The 12,851-nt window shown below is 48.6% G+C and overlaps 1 protein-coding gene across 1 annotated transcript in view; it reads left to right on the top strand.

Annotated features, from left to right (window-relative positions):
- Nucleotides 1–1,134: 1,134 nt before the first annotated feature.
- Stox1 (storkhead box 1) overlaps nt 1,135–12,851 on the top strand; it is a 61,283-nt gene continuing 49,566 nt past the window's right edge. Inside the window, 1 exon segment of the mRNA XM_032888830.1 lies at nt 1,135–1,435. Within this exon segment, the coding sequence (XP_032744721.1) occupies nt 1,135–1,435 (301 nt within the window).

Here is a 12,851-nt window from a genome sequence, read left to right as displayed (position 1 = left end):
GAGGGCATCAGATCTCATTACAGATGGTTGTGAGCCACCATGTGGTTGCTAGGAATTGAACTCAGGACCTCTGGAAGAGCAGTCAGTGCTCTTAACCGCTGAGCCATCTCTCCAGCCCCCGTTAGTTCTTTTTAAAAAGAAAAAAGATCAGGTCTTAGAACATCTGGCGTTTTAGAACTAGAGGTATCAGTCTGCAGTAGTTAACAGAGTTGTGAGATTGGGCTATTATTAATAGCAGCTGTGCTTGATGGTGTGCTCATTATGGACAGAGGTATGGGTTATCGCATGGTAATTATAACGTCAGTGTAGTTAAAAATAAACAAGTGGATCATGAGTTTGAGGCCAGCCTTGGGGACATAGGGAGCCTCTGTCTCTCTCTGTGCCCACCCCCGATTATTATATGGATATTGTGGATGCTTGATGAGGAAATGGGAAGTCTGAAATGAGCCTCATTCTAGCCAAAGTTCCTCTTCATAGTACCGAGTTCATAGAAAATCCAACGCCTATCCTGTCCTTTTCCAATGTTGCCTATTTCAATAGATCTTTATCCTCAGAGACCCAGGGACTTAATTCCTGTTTAAGTTTGTTTAGGCCCAGCGTGTTTGTTCTTATCGCTCTGAGACACCGCCGCCGCCGGCCACAGTCTGCAGGGGCAGATCTCAGTCTTTCCTTTGGGGCTCCTGGGGCGTGATCCAGTGCAGAGTCAGAACCCAGATCCTTATCAGGGTGGGGTCCCAAGATTTAGCTACCGCCTCTCGCTCGCTAACCCTGCTTTCCTCAAAATTCTCAAAAGAATGGGATACACTAGGGGAGGGACCCTAGAACTTCAGAAAACCAAGGCTGAGAAGGTCCTCCGAGTCCTCTGCTGCAAGAAGAGGAGTCTGGCCAGGTCGCCAGAGAACTGGCCTGATATGTCAGGAACCGAGCAGAGGTTCAAACCTGGGTCACCTCCCACGAGCGATCTCGGTCCTCCGGGTCTTGACCTTGGGCGATGCCACCGGCCTTTCTGGTTGTTGGGGTAACCCGGAGTGACAGCGACGCCCTGGGAAGCCCCGCCCTGGCCCCGCCCCCTGCAGCGGGCTCCCGGGACAGCAGAGTTGGGCACACTGAGCGCGAGTCCCGCGGGCGGGCGGTATGGCAGGGCCGGTGCAGCTGGCGCCCGGCTCGCTGGCGCTGGTGCTGAGCCCGCGGGAGGCCGGGCAGGCGGCGGGGGAGCCCGGCGGCCGTGCGCTCTTCCGCGCCTTCCGCCGCGCCAACGCGCGCTGCTTCTGGAACGCACGGCTGGCGCGCGCCGCCTCGCGGCTGGCCTTTCTGGGCTGGCTGCGGCGCGGGGTGCTGCTGGTGCGCGCGCCCCAGCCCTGCGTGCAGGTGCTGCGGGATGCGTGGCGTCGCCGAGCCCTGAGGCCGCCCCGAGGTTTCCGCATCACCGCGGTGGGTGAGTGCGGGGTGGATGCCGCAAGTGGCGCGGGTCACAGCGACAGGTCCCGGGAGCGCGGGTTCCTGGTATTAGGGAGGGGACACTTTAGGAAAAGTGAGGCTCGGCGGAGAAGGGATCCTATTGCTCCTTCCTTCCTTCCTTCCTTCCTTCCTTCCTTCCTTCCTTCCTTCCTTCCTTCCTTTCTCTTTCCCTTCTTTCCTTTCCTTTCTCCTTTCTTTCCCTTCCCTTTCCTCTCCTTTTTCCTTCCTTCTTAGCTTCCTTTCACTTTTTCTTCTTTTCCTTTCCTTTCCTCTCCTTTTTCCTTCCCCTTTCTTTTTTCTTTCCTTCAACCTCTCTCCTCTCTTCTTTCCCCTTCCCCTCTCCCCTCTTCCCTCTCCCCTTCCCTTTCCTGTACCTGGTGTTCACGTCCTGCTTGTCTTGGGTGGCGATGATGGTGTCGTGGTCTTAAGCCACTCAACTTTCAGAAGTTTGGGGGTCATCCTTAACTGTGGGGAAAAGAAACGGATGGTGCTGTGGACAGGCTACATCATTCGCCAAATAAACTTCCACCTCCCCAGTGTTTTCCGACCAACCCATTTGTTTCTCGGTTGAGAAACCGAATCGCTGCCCCGGTGGGTGGTCACTGACACAGCCCACTAACCTCTGGCAACTGTGTCAACTCCCAGTGACAGCCCGGTCTGCCCTCATTCTGTCTGTGGGGGCTGTGGGGCCATTTGATGGTATGGTGGTGACAAGTAGCCAGTTGTTTTCAAGCCCTGAGTTGTGACTCCTACCAAGAAACCTCTCCATCTTAGTCACTAGTGGCCCTCCTTCTCTTCCTCCTCCTCCTCTTCCTCCCCCTTTCCTCCCCCTCCTCCTTCCATCCCGGGGTAAGGGGACAGGGCGACTGGAGACACCTGATGCTGTGCGTGGTGTTGTCCAGGAATGGTGACCTCCTCTGGCCAGAACCTGGGAGCGCTTCTAACCTTCATGCCATCCGACCCCTAGCCCAGCCCCACATTTCTTTGCTTAAGAAGAGAGAAGGCTGCAAAACTACACAGACAGGACCTCCTCTCCTTTTCCATGTAGGAATGGCAAGAGAATGTTTTCTGGTTCTGGAACAGGGTGCCAAGCACAGAAAGTCAGTGTCTTCTGCAGACAGGCTGGGTTTTTGGGAAAGGCTTTCGGTGTGTCCCGGGCTTCTCTGGTTTGGATTAGTGGTTACTTTCTTCTGTCCCCTGCCTCCTTCCAAAGGGTGAGTGCACCGAGTGCCGCAGAGAGGGGATTGGGTGCAGTATGTGTGTTGGGAGGGGTCTAGATGGGGGCGGGGATGAAATTAGAGAGGCTTCATGCAGCGTCTGAGGCAGGCGGCTGGGACCCGGGAGGCTGTGGGGAATGCTGGCTGTAGAAAGGTTAACTGGCTTTCAGTCCATTTAATTACGCTACACCTGAGCAGCGCCCGCTGACACAAAAAGGCTGGCCCCAAGTTTTCCCTTTATTTATGTTTGTATGCTTGGTACATATGTGGAGGTTAACTGACAACTTTTGGGAATTAGTTCCCTTCTGCCACCATGCAGAGCTCAGGGATTGAACTTGGGTTTTATTAACAAGAGAAAAGTGTAACGGGTTTATTTTAAATTTTGAAACATAACCTAAAGGTTTTATTTAAAGAAAAGAAATCTATGTTTACTTGGTGGGGGAGGGGCACACATGTCCTACGACATGTGTATGAGAATCCAGGGGACAGCTTGGAGGGGGTCCCGTGTCTCCTTTCTCCGGGTGGGTCCGGGGGACTGAACGGGTTGCCAAGCTTGGGGGTGGCACCTGTATCCACTGAGCTGTCTCACTGGCTCTCTTTACCGTGATGTGGGCACCTTCGGAAATGACCCAAAGACTCCGGAGGAGTGGCCTGCTTCTGTTCCTATCTTTTTTTTTTTTTTTCCCGGAGCTGGGGACTGAACCCAGGGCCTTGCGCTTGCTAGGCAAACGCTCTACCGCTGAGCCAAATCCCCACCCCTGTTCCTATCTTTGATGAAGGACGGATGGCCAGGAAGAACTGGATAGGCCAGCCCTATCTGATCGCGTTCTTCATTTTGTCTCTGTGCGACATCTTCCTTCTGCGCTTAGGCAGGATTCCTCTGGAATGGAGATGTTTCCTTAGTGGGTTTTGTTTTTATTTTAAAGGTGTATTACTTTGTGTGTGCGCGTGTGACCCTGAGGGTATGCATATGCGTCCTTGTGCATGCAGATACTCACGGAGGCCAGAAGAGGGGTCAGATGCCCCGGAACTGGAGCTGGTAGTGAGCCACCATATTGGTACGAGGACTAAAGCCTCCTAAGAGTAGCTGGTGCCCTCAATCATCGAGATATTTATTTATTTACTTACTTACTTATTTATTTATTTATTTGAGATGGGTCTGATGCAGCGCAGGCTGGCCTCGGGTCGGCTGTGTAGCCCAGGCTGCCTTGAACAGGTCTTCCTTCATCTGCCTCTTATGCCTTCTTTATGGAGCTTCATGCCAGTCAGCCACAGTCAGCCTGGGGAAGAGCTGTGTGAGCTAGGGGCAGATGCCCATGGGTGGTTAGGGGTGCTTTTGTTTTGATTAGGATGGTAATTACCATCTAGCTTGATGATGTCAGAGTCACAGGAACAGAATAGTCCACAGTCGTCAGCCCCTGCGCTGCCTTAGACCTCAGAAGGCAGTGCTGGTGGGAGAAGGCGCTTTCTGTCAAAAGAGCTGGTCTCAGTCTGTTCTTCCGCCTCTGGCAGCAATGGGCTTCCAGAGGCCAAAACAGGCTCCTGGGGACCCAAAGGAAGAGCTGCCGTGGGGCACAGGTCTCGGCTCTCTTCTTAGAGTAAAAAGGAATGCGGAGGCCGGTTTGGTCTCTGCTGTTGACTTGGTTCTTTGGGAAGGCTTGTAATTCTTACATAAAAGTCATGTGCACACACGAAGTGTGGAAGGCCATCTTCATCAACCCGGCTGTGCTCCCAGGGCCCCTTTTAGGCTACTGGAGCTTTCAGGGTCTCTCAAGCCCTGAGGGAAAGAACTGGTATGGTGACAGTTGTCCTCAGCTACCTAGTGACAATTCATAGCCAGCCTGGGCTGTGTAGGACTTTGTCTCAAAAACCAAGTGCCACTGAGATTGCTCTGCGGGACATGACATTTGCTAGGTAAACCTGGGGACTTGAGTTTAATCCCTGAAACCCATGTAAAGGTGGAGGAGGAGAACAGGATTGGGGAGTGTGCCTCTGACCTCCGCACATGCCCTTCGGCACCCCAACACAGTGATAATTAAATGGGCAAACAAGACAAACGAGAAGACAGCACTGTGAGCCTTGGGTCCCGGGACACTGCTGAATTGGGGGGAGGGGGTGCAGAGGCTGTGTTTCTTCAGAGGCCTGTGCTGTTTCTTCCCCTCTTTGCTTGGAGATCATTTTTCTCACTGGAGGGAAGGTCAGGGGGAGGCGGCAGAGTATTTTCCTGAGAAAGGGGCGCTGAAACTTCAGCCAGAGGACAGCAGGTGGCCGCTCCTTCAGTGCCCGGGGCCTCAAGTGCTTTGTTGGGGGCCGAGGTTGTTTGTTTTTAGTAGCAACTGGAGACAGCTGGTCTGCTTTCCTAGCTGAGCCTCCACGTGTGTATGCGGTGGGGGGCAGGGGCATGGCCTTTTGTTCCCGCAGCTCCAAACAAAAGGCGACAGGTAGGAAAGGCTGGCAAATGGTGGGGTGGCGCTCATCTGGATTTGCTCTCACCCTAAGCAGGGCTTGGGAGCTTTGCACTCTCTCCTCCCTCCCCTCTCTGTGACCTCTCATTGAACCCGGAGCTTACCAACTGCTAACCTGGCTACCAGTGAACCCCAGGATCCTCTCCCCACACCCAGTGCTGCCAGGTTCCAGGAATCCGCCCTCACAAGCATTTGACAGAACCATCTCGGCCCCCAGCATCTTCTCACATTGAGTGAAGATGTCCTGAATGGCTATTCTTTTTTTTTTTTTTTTTCCTATTAATTCATGGGTTCCTCGCCCCATATGTATCTATGTGTACCATGTGTATTGATGGTGTCCATGGATGTCAAAAGACAGCAACAGGTCCCCTGAACTGAGTTAGGATGATTGTAAACTATGCTGAGAATCCAACTCCAACCCATGCATGTATGTGTGTATGTGTGTATATATATGCATGCATGTATGTATGTATGCATGCATGCATGCATATATGTATTTTTTGAGACAGGATCTCTATGTAGTCCTGGCTGTCCAGGAACTTGCTAAGTAGACCCGGCGGGCTGACATAGATCCTCCTGCTTTGCCTCCTAAATTCTGGGACCAAAGGCATGTGACAGCACCCCATGGCTATTTTTAAATACAACCGTCCTGAAGCTGGGGACATGGCTCAGTGAGTAAAGTACTTGTTGCACAAACACAGGGACCCGAGTGTGGATCCCTGTCATCCCCATTGAGAAGCCAGGTGTGTTGGGGTGGGCCTGTGATCCCAACGCTGAGGGTAGGCGGAGGGAGGCAGGTCCCTCGAGTTTGTTGGTCAGCCAGAAGCGAGAGACCCTGTGTCAATAAATAAATAACCTGGGCCAGGTGGGGTGGTGCACACCTTAAATCCCAGCAGACAGGAGGCAGCGGCAGGTGGATCTCTGAGTTCAAGGCCAGCCTGGTCTACAGAGTGAGTTCCAGAACAGCCAGGCTACACAGAGAAACCCTGTCTCCAAAAAACAAACAAACAAACAAACAAACAAAAACCCACAAAAAAAAACCCCAAAACAACAACAACAAAGACTGACTGAATGGAGATTGAGGAAGTCACCCAGTGTTGACTACTGACCCTGACACTCCCATACACATACACGCACGTCTGTATACACCTGCATGTCTGTATACAGCACACATACTTCGGAATAAATTCCCCAGCTGTAAAGGATGTGAGTGTGGGTGTGGGTGGTGCGTGCGTGCTCTGGTGAGCACGTGGAGGCCGGAGGATAACTGGAAGGAGTCTATTCCGTCTCCTCATCCTGTAGGTCCTGGGGACTGAAGTCAGGTCTTCAGGCCGAGCTGCCAGCACATTCACCAAGGAGCCGTCTCAGTGGTCGGCTCAGCTGCCTAGGCAGGCCTTGAGTTTGTAATCCTCCTGCCTCAGCCTCCTGATCAGCTGTGATTGTAGGAGTAGAGGACTCCTGGGTTCTGGTGTTTTAACTTACGTGCTTCAGAAGAGTCCAAGTCAGCCTGTTCCCACACATGAAGGCAAGTGTGAGTGAATGAAGGTGTCCCAGGAGCTCCGAACACAGCTCCCATTACAGATGGTTGTGAGCCACCATGTGGTTGTGGGATTTGAACTCAGGACCTCTAGGAAGAGCAGTCAGTGCTCTTAACCACTGAGCCATCTCTCCAGCCCAATTATTATTTTTTTAGATATACAATTATTAAGCAAAGTGGTCAAAACCATGTAGATTACAGATCACATGATTGCTATGGTATATAAATATTTTCCCAAGTTTTTATTTTCACCAGGTTTGGTGTGCACCAAATTAAAAGACACATTAAAAGGTAACGCAATCCCTCTTGAGCAAAACTGTAAGAGTAGAGAGGGCATAGCCAGGTCACAGCTGTAGGCTTCAGAGCCAAGCCAGTCCCAGTAGAGCATCATCTGGTGAGGAGCTTCTTCTTTTATTAATGAAAAGAGTGACCAAGAGTCCAGTAACCTTCGCTGTTAGCTTCCAATGTTGTTTCTCAGTTTTGCATATGCTAATGTTATGAAAAACCAAATGATGGATCTAATTAATATACCTGCGTCAAAACTGCGTCTCTGTTCAATGTGGAGATCTCGGACATGTTTACCCATCCTGAGAAATGAGCTGTCACTCTGGTCGCATTGTGTATAGCCACACAGCCAGGGTCTGCAGAATAAAAAGTGGAGAACAAAAAGCAGAGACCGTGGTGATGTCATAGATTCAACTGTGGGTCGAAATCCTTCATGGAGCAGCATTCAGGAAAGACTCCATTGCCAGGGTCTGTGGGTTTGATATACAAAGGCTCACGGGGTCAGTTCTGCTCTTTGGACCTCAGAGGGTGGGTGCCATAAGGGTGTTGACCACATGTGAGGTGGCGTGTTCCTTTGGGTAGTAGACCAACTAGTCCACAGGAAAGAATCAGGGAGTGTAACCAATGCACCTTAGGTGGCAACAGGGATGTGTGTGTGTGTGTGTACTGCATTGTCTGTATAAACTAAGAATAAATGTATTTTGCAGAATCCACGCACACCAAGAGGTTTGCCTTGGGTCCAGTAGAGGCCTGTAGACCGCTGTTTCCGTTCCAAATCTGGTAGAAAGAGCCGAGGCAGGCTCGTCGCTCTTCTTTGAACAGCGAGTCTTGGTTGGACACATTCTCCTCTTTGTCTTTTTCTCTAACTAAGTTGTAGCAGATAATTCTGAGGTCTGGCTGGCTATGACTAGTCTCTTCAAATTCTCAGCTGCGTGTTAGTGTCTCCCAGTGATTGCCCTAATAACTTTAGTCCCAAACGAAGGCCTGTAATCAGTTTGTGGGTAGTAGCTAGTCCATCAGACAAGGTGTCTAATAACCAGTTTGTTGTTCAGGAAGATTTCTGATGTCTGCTAGATCTGCACTGATGTCCCGAGGAACAGAAGAGGCTATGCCAGCTCCAAGTAAGCAGCCCAGCATAGCTCCCGCAACCATCAGTTACAAAGGTTTTCTTGCAGCAAATCTATTTCCTGAGACATTAGAGAAGACTGCTGTTCTCCTAAATTCAGGCTCAGGCAGAGCTCTTGAGGTGGGAGCCGTGATCGGAGGTTGAAGGTGAGTTAGGCTGTCGGATCCTCAGCGTAATTGTAAGGCTTGCAGGTAGTAAGGTCAGGCACCATCATGGATGCTGTGGTAACCAGTGGCAGAGAGGTAGAGGGGTTGACAAATGCTGCTTTGTAGTGGACTGTGAAGAATTTGATGTCCCTTGTCCTATCCTCTTCTGTCAGTGATGCATGGTGGCAGGCTGCCTCCTGTGATGCCACAGGATTTCCACGATATGGGGCAGACATATGCCCCATCCAACTGGAGTCCCTCGTGCAGGGTTCCCGCATGGGATGGATGGAGTAGTCTCCAATGACCCATCCCATGAGCTGTTGTAGTGGAGAGATCCACACATGCAGCTTCCCAGCAATAGAGGTTTCTGTGGTCGGCTTTGTTTCTGTGGTACCGTGGCACGAAGGAGTCATAGGATCTAGGACTGCCTCTGGTTGCAAATGGTATCATGCCCATTCTGGGGCTGATGGAATCAGTTTGGTAGCTGGTGTAAGTCCAGGCTGGAATGTCAAGAGATAGGAAACAATGTCCCATGTTCTGGGAAGAAACAAATGTGTGATGTTCCTGGCGTCTCTATTCAGAGGAATTGGGAAGTCTGTCTTTTCACTGTTGTGGATGTATGCATGTTATCACAGCTCCAAAGATTCCCCCTCATTAGGCAAGCAGATGCCGTTGTTCTTGCTGCTGCTGCTGCTGTTGTTGTTGTTGTTTTGATGACGATGGGCTCCAGGAGGAGAGATGGCTCAGAGGTTAAGAGCACTGGCTACTCTTCCAGAGCTCTAGAGTTCAATTCCCAGCAACCACATGGTGACTCACAACCACCTCTAGTGAAATCTGGTGCCCTCTTCTGGCCTGCAGGCATACATGCAGTACAGAACACTATATACATAATAAATATAATTAAATAAGATAATTAGAGTAGAGTCCATTGTCCATTTGGTTTCATAATTTTCCTTAAAGACAATGTAGTTGTCAAGTTGTAAATCTTCTGAGAGTGGGGTATGACAGAGGCTGGTAGGTCAGTTAGGGTGGCCCTTGTCTCTTCCACCATTTGGACTTGGCTTGTTGGTGATGTTAAACCTCACGTGCTGGTGAAGTACATGGGGTGAAATTGCATCGTGGTGAAATTGGAGCCATTGATGGACATGGATGCCAGGCAATGTGAATTGCTTTGCTCTTGTGAGTCCCGTGTGGATTGGTGATTGTGTTGATTGTGTTATGGCGGTTGAGGCCTCGTGCAACAAGAATTGCAATGGTCATATCTATATCTATATCTATATCTATAACTATATCTATAACTATATCCATATCCATAACTATCTCTATCTCTATCTCTATCCATATCCATATCCATAACTATATCTATCTCTATCTCTATCCATATCCATAACTATATCTATCTCTATCTCTATCCATATCCATATCTATATCTATCTCTATCTCTATCCATATCCATATCCATAACTATATCTATATCTATATTCATATCCATATCCATAACTATATCTATATCCATATCCATATCCATAACTATATCTATATCTATAACTATATCTATCTATCTCTATCTCTATCTCTCTATCTCTCTATCTATCTATATCATCTATATCTATATCTATATCTATCTTTATCTCTATCCATATCCATAACTATATCTATAACTATATCTCTATCTATATCTATATCTATATCTATAACTATATCTATATCTATCTACATCTACATCTATATCTACATCTATATATATCTATATATATGGTCGTGTTTGTATAAAATATGGCTGCCCGTGCTTTGGTATAATCTGAGATCTGTGGAATGCCACGTGTGTCTGCATGGGCTCTCCTCAGGTGGGGGGCTTCTGTATCCTAAGATGTGAAGGTGTGTGGCAGCCGGTCAGTCAAGATCAACGAAAATCTGTAACGTTGTGTCCCCAGGGCTGCAGAGTCCAGCCAGTCACTGGTAAGTGGAAATGAGTCATATTCTGCTTTCCATATCAGGTGGTTATTTCATATGTCCGTGTTACCCTAGTAGGGTAGCTTGGGAAATTCGGCTCTACACAACGGTTACATTTGGCCTGTTCAGTTGTGGGTATAGTCCAAAAAGATGAATTTAGGTGTTTGATTCCGTATGGTGGTGATATTTCTCTTATTCCAAGAGAGAAAATGCTTGCATGGTGTTGTTCTCCCATCAGTGTCTGGATCATGGCTTCACATGGGGTGGTTGTGGTTGTGGTTGTGGTCGATGTCGCCAAAGTCAGGTAACCTGGCTCCTCATCCTGGTCCGGACCCGGGTAATCGGATACATTGTCATCTGCGATCCCAGGAGCTTCATTGCACAGGTAGCCACACATAATCTGATATGGCAGATGGTTCGTCTGCTACATGAATGGGGCACAGAATGCCGAGAACAGCCTGTGTTTGCTGCTCTCTCACACTCAGCCATAGAGTCTTCCAGGGCTAGCATCTCACATCTTCGTTGTAAGGCGGAAGAATAATTTAGGTGATACTTCTCTCCAGTGGAAGTTGATGGCAGACGCTGCTATATTTCTCCAAATCTGTGTTAAATGGCATTTCTGAGGGTTTCTTTCCTTAAAATTGGTGTTTTCAGTTTCTGCTTGGTCATTGGTGACCAAAGCTCTCAAAATTGGTGCAAAATAGGCATCAACCTCTCTCCATTGTCCCAACAGCTGCACCAAACAATATTCCCAATAACTTCACAGAGAGCTTGCTGAACATAGACTGTGTTCCTAGCACATGTGAGGCTTAGGATGAAGTGTTCGTGGTCCCAGGATTCTGGTAGGAATCCATTCAAGGTGTTGTAGGGTAAGTCGCCAATATCATACTTTATCCTTGGTTTATTTGTTGTTGTAGCTATTGGTGCAGTGGTTGTTTCATTTGTTGGTACTGTTGCTATGGATACAGTTATGATGAAGGTGGTGATGCTCTGTTGCTATGGATACAGTTATGATGAAGGTGGTGATACTCTGTTGCTATGGATACAGTTATGATGAAGGTGGTGATGCTTTGCTGTTGTGGATACAGTTATGATGAAGGTGGTGATGCTCTGTTGCTATGGATACAGTTATGATGAAGGTAGTGATGCTCTGTTGCTATGGATACAGTTATGATGAAGGTGATGATGCTCTGCTGCTATGGATACAGTTGTTGATGAAGGTGGTGTCTCTGATTGTGACAAGCTCGGTGGTGTTGGTGATGGTGAATCAAACAATGGTGCTATCAAAGAGCTCGAGCTTGACTCGCTGGGCCATGTTAAGCTTAGAGAATTCAACAGGAGGAGTCCCAGGAACAATGCTCTGGGGACCTTGGCCCAGCAGATGGATACCGTGGTATGGTTCCATCTTGTAGTCCTTTTTATTGGCTTGTTGAAATTTCTATGAGGCATAGGGTGTAATTGTTAAGGTTCTGCCTTGTCATGGGCTATTTTCCTCTCTGCTTGCCTGGTTAGCACCAGTACTGAGTAAATTAATCCTAGGACTATTATTGCTAAATTTATGAAAGTGGAAATCCAATATATGGGGCTAGGTCCTAGACACATTATGCTTCCTGTAAATCATCTGATTTTCCTAAGGTTTAGATTTTCCTTCTTGTCTGTGGTCCAGATTGTATTCCGGGTGCCGTGACTTCTTTCTCCCTTAAGTCCTGAGTATTATTGTTCCTGTAAACACATTTAGAGGAACTTCTTCTGCAGGGTCTGGAAATGTCTCGTGGTTGATCTAGCTCTAAGTCTGACTTAATAGCTTCTTCTAAGGGAGAAGCTCTATTCAGTTATTGGCCTGGTGTTAAACTCATAGCATGCGATTTCAATAACCCTTTTCGAGAGGCTTATCTTTGAGTTGTAAGAGCTTAATTTTAAACAATGCATTCCATCTTCCAGTTTACCAGTGTCTTAGAGTTTTACTGCTGTGAGCAGACACCATAGCCAAGGCAACTCTTATAAAGGCAAACATTTAATTGGGGCTGGCTTACAGTCTCAGAGATTTAGTCCACTATCATCATAGCAGGAAGCGTGGCAGCATCCAGGCAGACATGGTGCTGGAGAAGGAGCTGAGACTTTTTTTTTTTTCTTTTTCGGAGCTGGGGACCAAACCCAGGGCCTTGCGCTTGCTAGGCAAGTGCTCTACCACTGAGCTAAATCCCCAACCCCAGAGCTGAGACTTCTACATCTTGATTCAAAGGCAACCAGGAGAGCATAGAATCCTCAGGCAGCTAGGAGGTACCTCTCTTCCACAATGGGTGGAGCCTGAGCATAGGAGGAGACCTTTAAAGCCCACCCTCACAGTGACACACTTCCTCTGACAAGGCCACACTTAATACTACCACTCCCTGTGGGCTAAGCATATTCAAACCACCATACCAGCTACAGTTGGGTTCTAGCCTGGGACCACCTCTGGACTTTAGATCCTGTAAACTATAATACTTCATTTGACTCAGTAATTATTGGGTAGCCCCACCTGGCTCTCCAGTGTCAGAGCGTGTATATTGTGGCCAGCCATTCTGGTCTCTGGCTTTTGCTAGCTAATCCAAGCATCTATAAGGGTGCAGACACATAGACCCCTGTGAGTAGTCAATATCTTTTTCCTCCTTAGCTGTCATGCTT

This window comes from Rattus rattus, chromosome 18, assembly GCF_011064425.1.
Source record: "Rattus rattus isolate New Zealand chromosome 18, Rrattus_CSIRO_v1, whole genome shotgun sequence".
NCBI classification, from domain to species: domain Eukaryota; kingdom Metazoa; phylum Chordata; class Mammalia; order Rodentia; family Muridae; genus Rattus; species Rattus rattus.
Note: the sequence above shows the minus strand (reverse complement) of the source record. Positions and strands in the feature narration are given on the sequence as shown.